The sequence below is a fragment of the Sminthopsis crassicaudata genome, chromosome 6, assembly GCF_048593235.1.
Source record: "Sminthopsis crassicaudata isolate SCR6 chromosome 6, ASM4859323v1, whole genome shotgun sequence".
Lineage (NCBI taxonomy): Eukaryota > Metazoa > Chordata > Mammalia > Dasyuromorphia > Dasyuridae > Sminthopsis > Sminthopsis crassicaudata.
The window spans coordinates 255,687,642-255,707,279 of record NC_133622.1 but is presented as its reverse complement, the minus strand read 5'-3'; the positions used below and the strand labels follow the sequence as shown (position 1 = coordinate 255,707,279).

The window sequence follows — 19,638 nt, the reverse complement described above, 5'->3', positions numbered from 1 at the left end:
TCTTCCCCCCAAGCTGATGGAAGCCGTGTTTCATGTTTTAATTTTGATTTTTTTCCCCCGGGTTCAGGGACTTGCCGGGGGTCATACAGCAGTAAATGCGTGAGGAGGGCATTAACCTCAGAGACTCCAGGGCTGCTGCTCTGTGTCCTGAGCCCCCCGCTGCCCCTTGCTTTCCGCTTTTTAGTCTTAATTTAAGGCATAAGCTAAGGGCAGAGGACTGGGGCAGGGCCTCTCTGCCCGGTTTCGTCAGAGATGTCGGAGCCGCAGGCTGCAAAACGAAGCGTCCGTTTTGGGGAGCCAATCAAGGCCGGAATTTGCTTTACTCGAGTCTTTTCTGGTTTTCCTACGAATGCCTGATGAAGTTATTGACAATTGTACAAAGGATTTAATTCCCGAGATTTCAGACCCAGGACCGGATAAACGGGCCCTCGGAGCCGCTGACAATTTGCTCGGCGCCGGGACTTACGAGTAAATGAAAAATTGTTGTAATGCTCTATTTTGGCAGAGCAAAACTGCAAGCAATCGTCACACATACAGACTTTTAGTAAAGGAGCGCGCTCTGTCAGGAGGTGGTGGGCTAGGGGTCCTGAGCCAGAGACGCACTCTCGGGTACGATGGCTTCCTGTGCCCCACTAAGTGGGCAGTGGCCCCTCTTGGCAGGCGGGCACCTAAGAGATGGACCTTGGCCATTTTCTACCGTCCCAGCTTCATGGAAACCAGAGGGAAAACGGGTGGGTTTCCCAGAAGCCACAGAGGCCCTTTGGGCCCTCCAGGCTGGAGAATCCGGAGCTCGGAGTTTCAAAAACAAATGTGAAAAACGGTTTTATGTGAAACTGAGAACAATCAGATGTTGAATATCAACGAGGAGACCAAACGGGCACTGGTGGCGGGAGCAACTTTGCCAGTCCCAGCAGCAGCCGGTGCACCTGCCCGTCCCTGGCACCAATGCCACCTCAGGGCCCGCCAGCTACTTGGAAGGTGGGAAGCTGATGGCTGGGCACACCTGGGTCATGTTGAGGGCCCGGTCCCCCCGAAGGCCCCACGCTGCCTGCCCCGCTGTCCCCCACTCCCAGAGCCCTGGAGGTTTGGGGTTCTGGCTGTGCCCCAACTGCTAAGAGGCAGGTTTTGCAGCGGAAGCTAATGTTGGGGTCCACCCGTCCAAGATGCCTCCACACACACTGCTCGTGGACCCACGCTGGGCATTTGTCACACTGGACCTGGGGGGATGGGACAAGGTCCACGGGTGAGTGGGGGTGGTAGGTGGCAGGGGCATCCCCCTTTCCTTCCCAGTGAATCAGCTAAGCCCTGGCCTGGCTCTTCCCTGCGGGGTCCACAAGCCCTCCCACCCAGAGCCAGGACCAGTGCCAGGGTCTGCTCTTCCTCGGGGCCCCGGCTGGCTCCCGGCGTGGCCACGGCCCACTCACCACAGCAAACACATCACTGTCCCCCTCGTCCGGGAGCTGGCAACAATACAGACAGGTGTCCTCGCCTCCGGCTTTTGCCGGGGGGTCGCTCTGGCTTTCTGGGGAGGGCTGTGGGGGTTCTGGGAGTTGTGGGGGTTCTGGGAGCTGTGGGGGTGGGGACCAGACAGCTGCTGGTGTTTCCACATGGAACTTCCTCAGGTCACCCTCGTCTTCTTCCTCCTAGAGACGGAGACGGGTCGAGGTCGGTGGGTCAGGCCTGGGTCCCCTGGACCCAGCCCGCACTCCGGCCCCGCCCCGACATCCACCTCTACTGATCACGTCGTCCCGGCCGCAGTCCCACAACCGGACCCCTCCGTTTTCCCCCAGTTTTTGTTCAATAGTTTCCAGTTGTCTGACTGTCCATGGCCCCATTTGGGGCTTTCTTGACAGAGACACTGAAGGGGTTGGCCATTTCCTTTTCCAGCCCATTTTACAGATGAGGAAACTGAGGGAAGCACCATCAAGTGATTCGCCCAGCTAGGAGGTGTCTGGGAAGCGTGACAAATGATGATTGAGGGCAGAGGTCACAGGGCCCAGAACAGAGCCAGGCTGGCTCAGGAATGCTCCCAAAGGGACCCCAAGACCTGCCTCCAGCCCCACACTCACACCTCCTCCTTCCCAAGGCCGTCCCCCTGACCAGCTGAGTGGTCCTTAGCCCAGAGCATGTCCCCACCAGGGGCGGAGGCCGGCCTCGCCAGCCCAGCACTTACGAAGTAGTCCGAACACAGGTTGTGGAGGAACAAAATCTTATGCAGGTGGTGGTCCCAGTCCGTTGGGTTCATGGTCAGCACCAGAGAAAGGATCCTGAAATGTGAGGGGCCCAAAGAGCTGCGTCCTGTCTACAACCAGGGCTCAGTGCGGGCCCTCCCGGGACCACGGGCACCTTTGTCTGGATGGGCACGCCCGCCATGGCCCACTTAGATGGACAACATGGGCAGCTCCATCTGGATGGGAATGCCATCATGTCTCGCTTACGTGGGCAGCACGGGCACACGGGCAGCTCCATCCGGGTGGGCACGCCCACCATGGCCCACATAGGTGGCTACCCGCTCCTCGGGGCCCTCCAGGATCTAAGGGGAGGTGACAGGGAGAAGCTGCGCAGACCACTGGGCCCCCCAGCCTGGCCACCGCATCCCGGGGTGACTCACCTAGTCACAAAGGACCTGATGCTTCTCAGGCACCCATCTGTTTGGGGATTGTATTTAACAACCAGGCTGTTTTGCATTTTTAAAGCCATTTTCAAAAATGTGTTTATCTGAAAGAATAAGACCAAAACCCCAATTAATCAGAAGTGAGGGGCCAAGGAAGCTCTGGCCATTCTGGGGTTTGAGGCGGAAGGGCAGAAGCTCCAGTCATGAGAGGCGGGGGCCATTCCAGTTTCAAGGGATCTCCCCTCGATCCAAAAGAAAATCTAATCTCTTGGATTCCTTGGATGATGGGGAACTTACTCCCTTATGTACAAGGCAACTGAACATGCTGTTAGGATATCTGGGGGTGCTAGCTAGCTAACTTCTGTTAGTTTCAGTCCCCAGGGAGGTCTTGGACTCCACAAGGGCAGGGAACCACGTTCTCTCCTTTGTTTCTAGTCAATTCTGCAAGGAAGCTTTTAGGGGAAAAATAAAGTAAGTTCTCAAAATCTGTATTTAAAAACAAAAAGCAACTGAAAAACCCAAAACAAAACACCCCACCCCCCAAAATACACAAAAGCACGAATAATTAAGAACTGCAAGAACAAAGAATTTTCAGGTTCCAGTGGGATTGCTCAAGAGGACAAAAAATGAAAATGCAAGTTGTTGGAGAGGCCACGAGGAACACGGCTGCGTGGTTGGTGGAGCTGTGGTCACTTTGGAAAGCAATCTAGAGCCACCTCTGCCCTCAGGCCTTAAAGTCCGTATCTTGTTGATCCAGTGATGCACCAGGCTCAGCCTGGACCTGTTATTTCCTAAGACAGAAAAGCAAAGGGGCCTACGTAGACCCAAGTGTTAAAGCGTCCCTTTTTGTGGGGGTCGAGAATCAGAAACTCAGAGGAACGCCCGTCCCCGGCAGGTGGCGGAACGTTTTGTCAGCGGGTATTATTTCACAGAAAAGTGAACGCGGTCATCTCAGAGCTGCGAGTGCCCAGGAGGACAATTGTATGGCAAGAACGAGTGTGCGGTGGGGGCCTGGTACTGCCCGGAGAGGATGCCCCTTCCTGAGGCCGCCCTGCCAGTCCCCAGCCGCCTCTAGCACCGTACACTGCTCCTGTCCGCCGCTCCCTGCACACTGCGCTTTACTGCCTCTTTCATGCTGAGCACCCCACGCCCAGCTGGCCTGGTCAGGGTGTTGCAATCCAGCCCCGGTTTCCCCCATCGCACCCCCCTCCCATCCAGGGGAGACGGAGGCAAACAGGGACTCCCAGGAGAACGCTCGGGGCCCTGAGGGTCTCTGTCCCCCCAGCCCGGCGTCCGGCTGAGCTGTGGCGCTAAGCGCCAGGACCTCACTTCCTGCTCCCCGGAGCCCGGCCCGTACGCGGGCCACTTGGGGCCACGAGGGCGCCTTCGTACCTGGAGGATGAAACTGCTCGACGCCGTGCTGATGATCCCTTCCGGCAAGCCGAAGCGCTTCACCAGCTCCAGGATCTGCGCGCTGGTCTCCCTGACGGAGCAGGAACGCATGGGCGCGGCGCGCACCCACTTGGTGAAGTAGTCCACGGCCACGAAGGCGAAGCAGAATCCCCGGGGCGTCTGCTGCAGGGGCCCCAGGAGCTGCAAGCTGACAAAGGTGAAGAGCCCTTGCTCCTGCGGGAGGGGGAGGAGAGCCCGGGCTTGCCTGGGGCCCGACGAGCACAAGGAAATGCTCAGGGAGAGCCCAGGGGAGCCTCGTGGGATGGGGGCAGGAAGCCTGGGCACCAGGGGCACCAAAGAGAGAAGCCTGGGTGAGGGGGGGGGCACGGTGATGGACCCTCGCTCCCCTGAACTGGCCCCAAGGAGGTAAAGATCCCCCGGCCCCACCCGGGCACAGAAGTGGCAGCCAGGGGAGAGAGCGCCCTGTGGGGATGCTTTGGGTCTCCCTCCTTGAGGGAGGGAACGTGCAACTTCTGCTGATGGGAAAAGAACAACTAAAAATGACCAACCCCAGCTCTGGGGTCAAACCAGGAATCGGACCCCCCCCCGCCCCCCAGTACCTGGGCCAGCGGGACGTGATCCATCCTGCTGTCCCCTTGAGGCGATTGCTGCGATCCGGCTTCCTTCAAACCAAGGGGAAGCAGTGAATGAGGCCAGCTGGGCAAGAGAGGGGGACAAACCCCGCCACGCCCCGACTTCCAGGAGGCTAAGAAGGTTCCCGACGCTCTCGGCCCCAGTCCCAGCCACCTGCCCCGCGGGGCCCCTGCCGAAGGCTCTCACCATCTCGCCGTGCTCCCCGCTGAGGGCATCTACCAGGGCATCGTGGGCGGCGGTCCTTATGCTTTTGTCTAGGCATTTCCTGCACATCTTGACCTGGGGGAGAGGAGAGCACAGAGCTTATGGGTCCGCCCAGAGGCAGGAGGGGCTGGCGACCCCTGACCTGCAACCCCGCTCTCGTGGGCACTTTCCATTCACGTTGCAAGGACTTGCGCAGACCGGGCAGTCAGTGATCCACAAGGGGCTTGCCCCACAGCAACCTTCCCTGGTACCCATCGTACAGAGGGGTAAAGTGAACTTGAGGGCCCCAGCTGAGGTCACCCCTCTGGGCAGCACCCCTCCCCACCCCCCACCCATCTTCCTGACGGACACAGGCCCTGCCCACGGCAGGCTGGGCCCACCGGGTCTCCCCAACCAGGGAAAGGTCAAGCTGGATGGAATCCCCAGAGGGAGGGGCTCCCTGGGCGGCCCAGGCCCAGCCCCTCAAGCGCTTCTCTAGGGCTGGTCACCTTCCATTTGGGTCACCCACGAGCCAGCTGCTGGACTCACGAGGGGAGCGGCCTGGCCAAGACCGGGACGCCCCTGTGCCAACCGGCTGCCCGTCCTCCCCGCGCCCGCTCCTACCCACTTCTTGACGTCGAGGGCCATGCCCGGCCAGTAGTACTTCTTCCTGAGGTGGGCGCAGGTGGTCCGCGCGCCGTAGTGCCTGTGCTGCACCACGTGGGTCTCCCAAAAGGCCTTCTTCTTCTCCACCTCGAGGAACAGAAACTTCTGGTTCCGATGTCTCCCCCGGCCATTGAAGGTGTCTTCTAGGGGAGAAAGAACGGGCGGGCTGCCGTCCTGCGGCCCGCCTCGGCCCCCCGCCCACCGCGGGCCCCTCCTCCTGCTCGCCTCCCGTCCCTGCCCCTCCTGCCCAGCCTGTGGCTTCGGCTCCCATGGACCGAGCAGAACCTAAAACAAATGAATGAAGTTTAAAAGCCCCGTAAGGCAATGGGACGAGGTCAGGACGTGGGAGCGCCACATGTGGAGGACCACTGGCGTCTGGGGAGGAGGGATGGCCCCAGCTCCGGGCTCTGCAGTGTTGAAAACTAGCTTTGCGTGCCAGCTCTGGGGACAGGCGAGTGACCCCCGGGGTCTCCGGGGCGGGGGGGGGGGGTAGCAGGCAGCCTGGGCCGACAGAGGGAGGAGATGTGGGCTGGGGGCAGGAATCAGGGAGGGCCTGGTGCTGAGAGCATCAGGGAGGGCGTCGGCAAGAAGGCCCCTCTTCTCCGGAGGCCGGACTGAAGGATGGCAAGGAGGGAGAAGGCAAGAGGGGGCTCCTGCAGGGACCGCCGTCCGCCCTCTGCTGGGCCCAGCAAGCATCGGAGAGCTTTGCCTTTCCTTCTCCAGCTCATGCTACAAACGGGGAAACTGAGGCAAACCAGACCAAGTGACTTTTCCAGAGTCACAGAGTCCGAGGCTGGATTTGAGCCGGCAGCAGGGAGACAGGGGAGGACCAAAGCTGGGACGGACAAGGGAGGAAGCCAGAGAGGCTCCAGACTCCGGGCCTTTGGCCCCAAACTGTCCCAAGCCGGGGCCGGACTCCGAATCCCGGCCTTGCTGGGCTTGTCCCCTGGCAGGCCTGAGCCATCCCTCCCTTTCCAGGGCTCGTACCCATGCCCAGAGGCCCCCCCTGCCACTTGGCCCGAGGCATCTCTCCCACTCTTCCTCTGGACTGGCCCCGGGTCACTCACGCCCTCTTCCCCTGATTGTCCACGGTGGAAAGCGGGGATCCCGGTGTGGATGCCCCAGGGCAAGGCCAAGACTTGGCATAGAGGGTCCCAGTCGCCCACAGCAAGGAGGGCGGAGGGGTCTGCGGGCCCCTGGCTCCAGGGCAGAGATGCTCTGTGGGAGCTCCCAGGCAGCTCTCTGCCAGAGCCAGGGCTGGGGGTCTCAGCTCTGAGCCTCAGCACCTGCGCCCCCCTTTGTGGGGCTCCCCTCGTGCAGGGCGCTCTATCGGGAGGTCTCCTCTCCACAAGGGACCCTTCCCACTTTGCAGAAATCCATCCCCTTCCTGTTGGCCATCCCCTCTCCCGGTGGCCCAACACCTGAAGGTGCCAGGCCGGCGCCAGCGGGGGCTAACGGTCCGATTTGGGGGCCTCCCTCGGCTGAGCTCCCGCAGCCGCGTCTGCCCAAAAAGTCCGTAGAGACACCCACCTTTCGCAGAATGCCTCGTCTTCAGGGAAGATCCTGCCTCTGGAAGGGCGTCCCCACAGGCCGGTCCCGGGGAGCCCAGACTCGGTGCGCCCGGCACCTGGGCGGCCCCTGGGGAGCCCAGACCCAGAGCACCCGGCAGCTGGGCGGCCCCTGGGGAGCCCAGACTTGGAGCGCTCGGTACCTGGGCTGCCCCCGGGGAGCCCAGACCTGGCACGCCTGGTACCTGGGCAGCCCCCGGGGAGCTTAGACCCAGAGCACCTAGCACCTGGGCGGCCCCCGGGGAGCCCAGACCTGGCACGCCTGGTACCTGGGCTGCCCCCGGGGAGCTTAGACCCAGAGCACCTAGCACCTGGGCGGCCCCTGGAAAGGCCAGACCTGGGGCGCCCGGCACCTGGGCAGCCCGTACAGGAGCCAGGCTCCCCAGCTCCCCGGCCTGCACCTCTGGGCCCATGGGCGGGCACTCGGGACTCTGGAGGGAGACAGAGACAGAACTGCTAAGGTCCGCCAGCCCCACCCGTGCCCCTCCCCCTCAGCCCGCCCTCCCGTGAAAATGACATAGGACCCAGAGCTTTGCTTTCACTGAACAAGATTCCCCCAAGCCCAGCTTCGGGAGGAGGGGGGCGCTTATCTGCCCCACGGGACCAGCAACGGTAACCCCAATCAGCCGAGAGGAAACTGGGGCTCGGCGGGCAAAGGCTGTTCCAGCAACTGCTGAGGGTGGGATTTAAACTGGAGGCCGCAGCCCCGGCTTTGTGCGGATGGACGGGGAAGGGCAGGGGTCATCTCCCTGGGAAGGGCAGGGGTCATCTACCTGGGAAGGGCAGGGGTCATCTACCTGGGAAGGGCAGGGGTCATCTACCTGGGAAGGGCAGGGGTCATCTACCTGGGAAGGGCAGGGGTCATCTACCGTCATGGGCCAGAACTCTGAAACCAGGATCAACTCAGTGGAGTTGATGAGATAACGGTTCTCTCGTTCAGTATGAGTGATTTCATCTTAATGGTTCCCTAGTGACTTAGTGATTGGCTTACAACTCGGGGGGAGGAATGGATTTGATTGTACCGGAGGATTTTAGAGGCCAGAGTCAGACCTCGAGGGGGACGGGCAGAGGCCGGCACGGGCAGAGGCCGGCACGGGCAGAGGCCGGCACGAGCTCTCGGGCTGAGACAGCGCGCCCTGGCCCTCCTGCCTCCCACGGGAACACGCTCCGGAGGCGCCGGGCAAGGAGACAAAGGATCTGGCGAATCTCGTGGTGATTACTCAGCTGAAAGGAAGGGTGTCCAGAGACCCCCGGAAAGCCAGCCAGAACACTACAGTCTACCTGGGAAGGGCATCCATGTACCCATCCAACTGGACTATCTGTAGTTATCTAGAAATGAGTTCTGTGCCTGGCAATCAGCACATATTAGGCACCTACTGTGTGCCAGGCACAGTGCTCAGCTGGGGATACCAAGACAGGCAAAACCAAAGCCCCCCCATCCTCCAGGGACTCCCGGGGTAAAGGGGGAGACTCAGCAAGGAAGCCCCTGGTAAGTGCTCCCAGGGTTTATGGAGCAGTTCCTCCCCCTCCCCCTAAAGGCACTAGCTGGGGGGGAGGGGGAAGGGCCCAGGCGGTTTGGAGCTGAGAATTGAATGGGTCCAGCAGTCTGGAGATGGGGCTGAGGGGGCGGGGCTTTTGGCACCAGACCCCAATACTGAACTTTTCCTAAATGGGGTTCTGGGGAGCCTGTTTCCTCAGAGGGAATTCGAAGGGGCTAATCTGTTCCTCTGGGTCCTCCCCAGCCCCAGGGACATGGGGACAGACAGTCTGGAGCAGTTGATTTCATTAGCCTTGGCGGCCTCCAGGGAGTAGGGAGCCCCAATGGCTCCCCGACAATAAGGCTCAGGGGGCGGGGCTGGGATCCACCGGCCCCGGAAGGAGGGATCAGAAGGAGCATTCAGACAGCGGGAAGAAAAAGCCGGAAATCGGAGAAGCCATTTTCTGTGGAAGTCCTGGGCTCGGGGACTCGGAGATTGGTCCAAACAAATCCCTGAATCCATGGCCGCTCTCAGGCCATGGGAATCGCTGCCCTTGCTTCACAGGAGCCAGGGAATCTCCAGGGCTGCAGAAGGAGCAGCCCCTGGGAGGCCCTGGGGAACTCCTGGTGCGGACCCTTGCAGGACAGGTGGGGTCAGGCTGAAGGGGAGCAATGCATCCTAAAGGCTCCCAATTAGGCCGGGTAGTACTCCCAGGGATGGAAGGTGATGGAAGCCATTAAATCGGGGAAAGTTGGGTCTGAGAATACAAAGGGCTTAAGGGATTGTTTTGGCCAAAGCGTGGAAAGTTTTGGAATTTTACTGGATCTGTCCATTTAGAACAATCGGTATTTCTAAATAAGTAAATTATTAATTTCTAAATTCTTCATCATGTTCAGTTTTCCTTCTTGTGGTTAAACTTTGGCAAAAAGCCAAGAAAAATGGAATTTCAACAGCTCTTTCAGTAGGGACAGCGACTGGCCCAGGGTCACACAGCCAGGAAGTGTTCAGTGTCTGAGACCAGATTTGAACTCAGATCCTCCTGACTTCAGGGCTGGTGCTCTAGCCACTGCGCCCCCTAGCTGCAAGTGGGTCTGAGACTCCAGCTCACAGTCCTCTCAAACCTTAAACACCTCAGTTCCATTACATCACTACAGCCCACTGAGCATGTGCCAACTGTAGAACCATTACATCACAGTAAGGCACTAAGTGTAGGTTAAGTAGAGAACATTATCTCATCAATCACACCAAGTAAACACCCTGTGTAACAACTGTACTTAAGTTGGGATAAATTTGTTCTAGCAAGGAATATTGTAACGTTCGGGCTACAGCTCTGGGGGTCCTCGGACGGGAGTGTTTAGGTGGAGGAGCAGGAGGCAGGAGAGCCACCAGAAGGCTGGTCAGAGGTGGAATGTCTCTCGTCCAGTCCCTCCCAGCCCATATATACCTTATGTAATTACAACATACTGAGCATGTGTGAACTAGAGAACCATGACATCACCACGCTGAGCACTGAGTGTATATGGGGACTAGAGAGCCATGACATCACCACGCTGAGTACTGAGTCTATATGGGAAGTAGAGAACCATGACATCACCACGCTGAGTACTGAGCATGTGTGAACTAGAGAACCATGACGTCACTGTGCTGAGTACTGAGTCTATATGGGAAGTAGAGAACCATGACATCACCATGCTGAGTACTGAGTCTATATGGGAACTAGAGAACCATGACGTCACCATGCTGAGCACTGAGTATACATGGGAACTAGAGAACCATGACATCACCACGCTGAGTACTGAGTATATATGGGGACTAGAGAGCCATGACATCATCGCTGAGTACTGAGTCTATATGGGGACTAGAGAACTATGACGTCACCATGCTGAGTACTGAGTCTATATGGGGACTAGAGAGCCATGACATCACCATGCTGAGTACTGAGTATAGATGGGAACTAGAGAACCATGACATCACCACGCTGAGTACTGAGTCTATATGGGAACTAGAGAACCATGACGTCACCACGCTGAGCACTGAGTCTATATGGGAACTAGAGAACCATGACATCACCACGCTGAGCACTGAGTCTATATGGGGACTAGAGAACCATGACATCACCACGCTGAGCACTGAGTATAGATGGGAACTAGAGAACCATGACATCACCATGCTGAGCACTGAGTCTATATGGGAACTAGAGAACCATGACATCACCACGCTGAGCACTGAGTATATATGGGAACTAGAGAACCATGACATCACCATGCTGAGTACTGAGTATTTATGGGAACTAGAGAACCATGACATCACCACGCTGAGCACTGAGTCTATATGGGAACTAGAGAACCATGACATCACCACGCTGAGTACTGAGTCTATATGGGAACTAGAGAACCATGACATCACCACGCTGAGCACTGAGTCTATATGGGAACTAGAGAACCATGACATCACCATGCTGAGTACTGAGTCTATATGGGAACTAGAGAACCATGACATCACCACGCTGAGTACTGAGTATAGATGGGAACTAGAGAACCATGACGTCACCACGCTGAGCACTGAGTATATATGGGAACTAGAGAACCATGATATCACCACGCTGAGCACTGAGTATAGATGGGAACTAGAGAACCATGACATCACCATGCTGAGCACTGAGTCTATATGGGAACTAGAGAACCATGATATCACCATGCTGAGTACTGAGTATAGATGGGGACTAGAGAGCCATGACATCACCATGCTGAGTACTGAGTCTATATGGGGACTAGAGAACCATGACATCACCACGCTGAGTACTGACTATATATGGGAACTAGAGAACCATGACATCACCACGCTGAGTACTGAGTATATATGGGGACTAGAGAACTATGACGTCACCATGCTGAGTACTGAGTCTATATGGGGACTAGAGAACTATGACGTCACCACGCTGAGTACTGAGTATATATGGGGACTAGAGAACCATGACATCACCACGCTGAGTACTGAGTCTATATGGGAACTAGAGAACCATGACATCACCACGCTGAGTACTGAGTCTATATGGGAACTAGAGAACCATGACATCACCACGCTGAGCACTGAGTCTATATGGGGACTAGAGAACCATGACATCACCATGCTGAGCACTGAGTCGATATGGGAACTAGAGAACCATGACGTCACCACCCTGAGTACTGAGTATATATGGGGACTAGAGAACCATGACATCACCATGCTGAGCACTGAGTCGATATGGGAACTAGAGAACCATGACGTCACCACCCTGAGTACTGAGTATATATGGGAACTAGAGAACCATGACGTCACCACGCTGAGTACTGAGTCTATATGGGAACTAGAGAACCATGACGTCACCACGCTGAGCACTGAGTCTATATGGGAACTAGAGAACCATGACATCACCACGCTGAGCACTGAGTCTATATGGGAACTAGAGAACCATGACATCACCACGCTGAGCACTGAGTCTATATGGGAACTAGAGAACCATGACATCACCACGCTGAGCACTGAGTCTATATGGGGACTAGAGAACCATGACATCACCACGCTGAGCACTGAGTATATATGAGAACTAGAGAACCATGACATCACCACGCTGAGCACTGAGTCTATATGGGAACTAGAGAACCATGACATCACCACGCTGAGCACTGAGTCTATATGGGAACTAGAGAACCATGACATCACCACGCTGAGCACTGAGTCTATATGGGAACTAGAGAACCATGACGTCACCACGCTGAGCACTGAGTCTATATGGGAACTAGAGAACCATGACATCACCACGCTGAGTACTGAGTATAGATGGGAACTAGAGAACCATGACGTCACCACGCTGAGCACTGAGTATATATGGGAACTAGAGAACCATGATATCACCACGCTGAGCACTGAGTATAGATGGGAACTAGAGAACCATGACATCACCATGCTGAGCACTGAGTCTATATGGGAACTAGAGAGCCATGACATCACCATGCTGAGTACTGAGTCTATATGGGGACTAGAGAACCATGACATCACCACGCTGAGTACTGAGTCTATATGGGGACTAGAGAACCATGACATCACCACGCTGAGCAATGAGTGTATATGGGAACTAGAGAACCATGATATCACCACGCTGAGCACTGAGTATAGATGGGAACTAGAGAACCATGACATCACCATGCTGAGTACTGAGTCTATATGGGAACTAGAGAACCATGATATCACCACGCTGAGCACTGAGTATAGATGGGAACTAGAGAACCATGACATCACCATGCTGAGCACTGAGTCTATATGGGAACTAGAGAGCCATGACATCACCATGCTGAGTACTGAGTCTATATGGGGACTAGAGAACCATGACATCACAATACTGAGTACTGAGTATAGATGGGGACTAGAGAACCATGACATCACCACGCTGAGTACTGACTATATATGGGAACTAGAGAACCATGACATCACCACGCTGAGTACTGAGTATATATGGGGACTAGAGAACTATGACGTCACCATGCTGAGTACTGAGTCTATATGGGGACTAGAGAACTATGACGTCACCACGCTGAGTACTGAGTATATATGGGGACTAGAGAACTATGACGTCACCACGCTGAGTACTGACTATATATGGGAACTAGAGAACCATGACGTCACCACGCTGAGTACTGACTATATATGGGGACTAGAGAACTATGACGTCACCACGCTGAGTACTGAGTATATATGGGGACTAGAGAACCATGACATCACCACGCTGAGTACTGAGTCTATATGGGAACTAGAGAACCATGACATCACCACGCTGAGTACTGAGTCTATATGGGAACTAGAGAGCCATGACATCACCATGCTGAGTACTGAGTATAGATGGGAACTAGAGAACCATGACATCACCACGCTGAGTACTGAGTCTATATGGGGACTAGAGAGCCATGACATCACCACGCTGAGTACTGAGTCTATATGGGGACTAGAGAACTATGACGTCACCATGCTGAGTACTGAGTCTATATGGGGACTAGAGAGCCATGACATCACCATGCTGAGTATAGATGGGGACTAGAGAACCATGACATCACCATGCTGAGTACTGAGTATAGATGGGAACTAGAGAACCATGACATCACCACGCTGAGTACTGAGTCTATATGGGGACTAGAGAGCCATGACATCACCACGCTGAGTACTGAGTCTATATGGGAACTAGAGAACCATGACGTCACCATGCTGAGTACTGAGTCTATATGGGGACTAGAGAACTATGACGTCACCATGCTGAGTACTGAGTCTATATGGGGACTAGAGAGCCATGACATCACCATGCTGAGTATAGATGGGGACTAGAGAACCATGACATCACCACGCTGAGCACTGAGTCTATATGGGAACTAGAGAACCATGACATCACCACGCTGAGCACTGACTATATATGAGAACTAGAGAACCATGACATCACCACGCTGAGCACTGACTATATATGAGAACTAGAGAACCATGACATCACCACGCTGAGCACTGACTATATATGAGAACCATCATCTCATCAATTCCACTGAGTTAAACACCTTGTTTCAAGTACATTTGTCCAGAGTTCTGGCCCACTGCAGAATATTTATTACTAGAAGGCAGAATAAGGAATAAGAAAAGGATAAAAGTGGGTAGATTTGGAATTCATTTTATCTCCTATGTTTACTGTTTTTAAACAACCAACCTGAAAGCACCAAATATATCGTGATTGGGACATTGATTGAAGGTGCTCCCAGAAAAAGAAAACTTATTTTGAAATCAGAAAGCAACTGAAGGCAGGTGAAATTCAGTGACAGCATTGAAGTTTAAATCCATTGTTTAGGTAAATAAAAAACACAGAAAAACATGTGTTGAAATTAATTGGTTAGTGAAAATAAGTCCAAATTGTATAATGAGGTTGTAAGTTAGGGAAAGAATTATTGAAGGTACAATTGAAGAATATATATATATATATATATATATATATATATATATATATATAAAACTGTCTATCTGTCTATAGATAGATTATATATAGATGTAGACAGATAGAGAAATATGTCTATGTCTATACATAAAATAGAAAAATTAACATAAACAACTAGGACAGAGTGCTTAGAAAAGATCAGAATAAAGTGAGCATATAGTTTATAAAGCTATAAAATACTGAGATTCTGGAAGGGAAAAGCAGAACTTGCAAATTATTTATAGAACAAAATAAATGGACTTCATTTTGAGTGATTTGAAAAGAAATAGACAAAAAGTTACATCTGAGTCCTTCAGAAAAGTATAATTTCTTCCAGTTTTCCAGTGACACAATTCCCCTTAACTTCCTGTGCTTCACCCGCATCCCTCGGACACTGCCAAAATAACTGGATGAATGTTTTTTCTAGCATAAGAGAGATTAATTTTGAGAAAAAAGATAGTTTCTTCTCTAAAATCATCCTGCCTTTGAAAATCTGAGACACCCTAAAATGAGGAGCTTGTTGGGCTGAGTTGTTTGAGTCTATTTGCCTGTCACTTATAAAAACAAAACAATGATTGTAACTAATTGATTGCCCAAAGAAGTTAAAGAAATTGGTAGGAATTGTTGCATCTGTAACCATTAAAGAACCAAAAAGAACTAGAGAAACTGAGTAAACAGAAGAAAGAAAGAGTAATCCTGTAGGAGTAAATAAGAAAAATTAAAGATGGGTGAATGAGTAAAGAAAGTTGGAATTTGTTTGCACTGATAGTGTAAAGTTGAAAGTAAAGAGCTGTAAAATAACTGTTGGACATGTATACATATATTGTATTTAACATATTTAACATGTATTGATCTACCTGCCATCTGGGGGAGGGGGTGGGGAGAAGGAGGGGAAAATTGGAACAGAGTTTTGCAATTGTCAATGCTGAAAAATTACCCATGCATACCCATGCACCTTGTAAATAAAGGTATAATAATAATTTTAAAAAAGAAAGCAAAGGGCTGTGTTTTGACAAAGAAATTTCAAATTGGGTCTTAATCCCACTGAAATAGAAAAGATTTAGGAATATTTTTAAGCAATGCCCTTTGATACTTAATGCATGCATTCCTTCCCCAATCAATACAAGATTATAAAATATATTTCATAAAATACATGTTGATTAATTGATTGATCGAGGATTATCTCTGCTCTGGTTTCAATAGTTAAACTAAGACTTAGTCACTTTCCAGTTGCTTGTAACAGTTATAACAAGATTAGCTAGTTATATATGTGCCAAATTCTAACTTGGGGCTGAGAATTTTTTAAATTTTTTTTCAGTTGCTATTTGAATTTGTCAACCTAAAATGTAAATTAATCGGGACTAGTGGTGTTCCCTTTAGTGCTGGTAAGGTTGGAGCCGGCTCATTATCTGAGCTGCTGATTGTAGTAACAAGCTAGAATTATGTTTACATGGACTTTGTGGGAGATTTTTAAAGAGGAGGAGACTCTGCCAGTGCCAGAACCGGAAAGAAAAGGCCCTGGAAGCGGCTCGGAAGCCCCTCTCCTCCTCTCAGTGGGAATCACTTTTGACAGAATCCCGCCCAGGAATGCCACTTGCAATGAAAGCTTGAACCCCGGAGCCAGGCACAGGGAAAGGAATAAATGCTGAATAAAATTCCTTTCAAGGCAGTCCCCAGCCTCTGGCTAGAAATATCTATGCCCAGGAAAAGGCCCATGGAGGCAGACCGCCAGTCAGGCCAGGCTAGGGGAACTTTGGGGTGTGTTTGCCCCTTTCCTTCGGAGTTTTCTCTCCCCCGGATTCCTATAATAATAAACACCTTTCCTAGGGGTGCCTGGGCTTGGGTGGGAAAGGGGCAGCTTTTTGGCAGCATGGAGGGGAGGGAACAGGGGAAACGGGGCAGAGATGTGGACGGGGAATGCCCAGGCCTGGCCCTGAGTTCAAATCCAACTGCAGACACTCTCCCGGAGGGACTCCAAAAAGGAGAAGAGGAGGTTGAAGGAAGGTGGAGCTCCCAGCGGCCCCGGCGGAAGAGCATTTCAGGCTCATCCAGGCCCCCCGGGGACCCCAGAACAAGCACGGAGGACCCCGGGCAGCCCCTTAGGAGGTTCTCACTAAAGACCCCAGGACTCCTCCCCTTGGACTGCAGGCCAAGTCCATTTTGCAGCTCCCATTTCCTTCCCTCCCAAGTTCCCCTGCTCCCAGTTCGGCGGCTGCAAAGGAGTCCCAAAGCTGGGGGCGGGGCAGAGAAAGCCAAGGCTAAGGCTCCCGAGGAGCCCAGTCAGTCTCGTGCGCTGCCTCTCGGCGGGCCAGGCTTGAACCCCCCCCCCCCCCCCCCCCCCGTGACTGCACAGCGGAGGGGTGGGGGAGACGCCTGAAAAGCAGCGGGGAGGGGGGAGGGAGAGGGAGGGGAAAAACACTCCCACGCTACAGACGGCCTCCCCCAGGGTCCCAGCCCCGCACACTGCCCTCGGGGTAACTGCTAGGAAGCAGGCGCGTCTAGGCCCCGAGCGCTCAGTGGTTTGGCGGAAGCGCGCCAGCTAGGGCCGCCTGGGGCCGTCCGGGGCCGGGGCGCCCAGTCTAACTAGCACACTCACCTCTGGGCTGCTTCGAGGAAGCTGGTCCGTCTGGGCCCGTCTGAGCGCGGAGCGCTCAGGTACTTGGAGGAAGCGGCCCGTCTGGGCCCCCGTGAGCCCGGGTTCTTGGGGGAAGCGTCCGCTCTGGGCTCCCCTGGGCCCGGGACGCTCAGGTACTTGGAGGAAGCGCTCCGTCTGGGCCTCCCTGGGCCCGGGTTCTTGGGGGAAGCGGCCCGTCTGGGCCCCCGTGGACCCGGGACGTTCGGGTTCTTGGAGGAAGCGGCCCGTCTGGGCTCCCCTGGGCCCGGGACGCTCAGGTATTTGAGGCAAGTGGCGTGTCTGGGCTCCCCTGGGCTCGGGACGCTCGGGTTCTTGGAGGAAGCGGCCCCTCTGGGCCCCCGTGGGCCCGGGGTTCTCGGGTTCTTGGAGGAAGCGGCTTGTCTGGGCCCCCGTGGGCCCAGTTTCTTGGAGAAAGCGGAACCTCTGGGCCCCCCTGGGCCCGGGTTCTTGGGGGAAGCGGCCGGTCTGGGCCCCCCTGGGCTCGGGACGCTCGGGTTCTTGGAGGAAGCGGCCCCTCTGGGCCCCCCTGGGCCCGGGACGTTCGGGTTCTTGGAGGAAGCAGCCTGTCTGGGCCCCCCTGGGCCCGGGTTCTTGGAGAAAGCGGCCCCTCTGGGCCCCCCTGGGCCCGGGACGCTCGGGTTCTTGGAGGAAGGCGGCCCGTTTAGGCCGCTCTGGGCCCGGGGCGCCCGGTCTGACTAGCACACTTGCCTTTGGGCTACTGCGAGGGAGCTGGTCCGTCTCGGGCAGGTGGAAGGAGCTGGAGGAGGACTTCACAGTCCCCGCGCCTGCCATGATTCCCGGCCTAGAAGTAGGAAGGGAGAGGACCGGAGCAAGGTCTCCTCTCCAGGCTCACTTCTGTGGGCGGGGCCTCCTCACACCTAGTCTCCACCCCCACCCCGCGATCTGATCCCGGCCCTCACAGAACTCCCTCCGGCATCCCGGGTCCGGCTCACCCCTCCGCTGCCCCGATTCCCGATTGCAACCTTCTGACCCCGCGTCTTATCCCGGAGGACCGGCTGGGGGGCGGGGCCTGTTGGGGGTGGAGCCTGGGGAGGGGAATGGATGGGAGGTGAGGAAAGGAGGGGAGGGGGAGAAGCAGGTAATGGCGTGCTTCCGGTGCAATTCGGACGCAGGTGACCAGGCCGCCTGGGGCTAGTTACGGGTCGCTCCACCACCTGTGGCCCCCGCTCCGCCTACTGGGAGAACGCCAAACCCGGCGATGTTTGCGTGTGCACGCGCATCCGTGTGCAAGACGGCTGGGGGAATGGCACGAGTGCCCGACTCTTGCCCGTGTCTCCCGCAGCTCCGGCCTCATTTAGTCAGTCAGGGACACTTAGTGAGCGCCTTCTAAGACACTGCTAAGCTCGGTCCCCTTCCTCGGGTAGCCCCCCAGCCCAAGGGGGACCACGTGCAAGCAGGGAGAAGTGGGCTCCGGGGTCCGGCTTTTCTTGGCCCCGTGGGGAGTTTTCTGGACAGAGATTCTTTGCCACTTCCTTCTCCGGTTCATTTATGAGGAAACTGAGGCTGGTGGAGTGACTGGGCCAGGATGCCTGGGGCGGCCTCTGGAGCTTCCTCCCAGGCCCCGCCTCCTCCCAGGCCCCGCCTCCCGAGCCGGTTGCATTTTGGCCGCGGGACTGGAAGCGGCGGAGGGCAGGCCGGGCCCGGGACTCAGGGAGCTCGCTGATTGGTTGGCTGTGCTCCCGAGGGAGCTTAGAGCCCCGGGTTTCTGGACTTGCTCCAACGCGGATTAGCTGGGACCTCTGGGAAGTTACCCGCCCCTGCCCGAGTTCCAGCTTTAAAGTGAGGCTCTCCTTGGGGAGGGTGGGGGTGGGGAGAGCGGCTAAAGCCTCCAGAGTCCTTAGGCTGAGAGGAACCGAGGCCGGAGATTGAAGCTGCTCCTAGAGGCGCAACTTGGGAGGCCGCTGCCCTCGGGGTGTGAGTTGGGCCGGGAGGGAGGGGGCTGCGGATCCCTGGCGGTAATCCCCTGAATGCCCCCCCAGCCCGCCCGAGAAGGCTGCGGGCCTCCTCCTGCTTTCTGACCCGGCCCCAGGGGATCCCCGCCGTGCTGATGGGATTTTAGCTCCGGCGCTCGGTCCTCTGAGCTTTTCCCTGCCGGGGGAGGATTTGCTTTTGAATTCGAATCCTGCTCCCCATAAACTTCCCCTAGCCTGGAATTGTCCCCAGGGAAGTGGAGGGATTCGCTCCTGGAGGGGGAGCTTCTACTCTGACTTCCTCCATCCCAGCGCATGCCGGCCCCTGCCAGGCTGGCAAACCTCTGCCCTGGGAGAGGGGGGGGGGGGGCTTCTGTCTGGGCAGCAGTTCTCCGCCTTGGCGGGTTCTCCTCCCTGCTCCGGCCAGAATGGCTTAGCTGTTTTCTCGGACAGGTCGGCACTATGGAGCTTTTGAGGATGACCTCGTCCCCGACCCCTTCGGTCAAAAGAAAGCTCAGCCGGAACTCCAATTTTGTC

At 55.4% G+C, this 19,638-nt stretch overlaps 1 protein-coding gene across 1 annotated transcript; it reads right to left on the bottom strand.

Moving 5' to 3' along the window:
- Nucleotides 1–809: 809 nt before the first annotated feature.
- Nucleotides 810–18,633, bottom strand: LOC141547608 (uncharacterized). The gene is made up of 10 exons (XM_074275995.1): nucleotides 17,132–18,633; nucleotides 7,040–7,508; nucleotides 5,468–5,652; nucleotides 4,847–4,939; nucleotides 4,627–4,689; nucleotides 4,007–4,240; nucleotides 2,612–2,718; nucleotides 2,174–2,267; nucleotides 1,425–1,643; nucleotides 810–1,217 (listed from the first exon to the last, which is right to left on the bottom strand). The coding sequence occupies exons 1-10, from the start codon at nucleotides 17,960–17,962 to the stop codon at nucleotides 954–956; spliced, it is 2,559 nt and encodes an 852-aa protein (XP_074132096.1). The 5' UTR covers nucleotides 17,963–18,633; the 3' UTR covers nucleotides 810–953.
- Nucleotides 18,634–19,638: the final 1,005 nt, after the last annotated feature.

Coding starts and splice junctions, on each gene's coding strand:
- LOC141547608 (XM_074275995.1), bottom strand. CDS start 17,962: ATGGCAGGCGCGGGGACTGTGAAGTCCTCCTCCAGCTCCTTCCACCTG. Junction 4,940..5,467: donor CCCTCGACGTCAAGAAGTGG/GTAGGAGCGGGC, acceptor CCTCTCCCCCAG/GTCAAGATGTGCAGGAAATG. Junction 1,644..2,173: donor ACCTGTGTTCGGACTACTTC/GTAAGTGCTGGG, acceptor CTCCGTCTCTAG/GAGGAAGAAGACGAGGGTGA.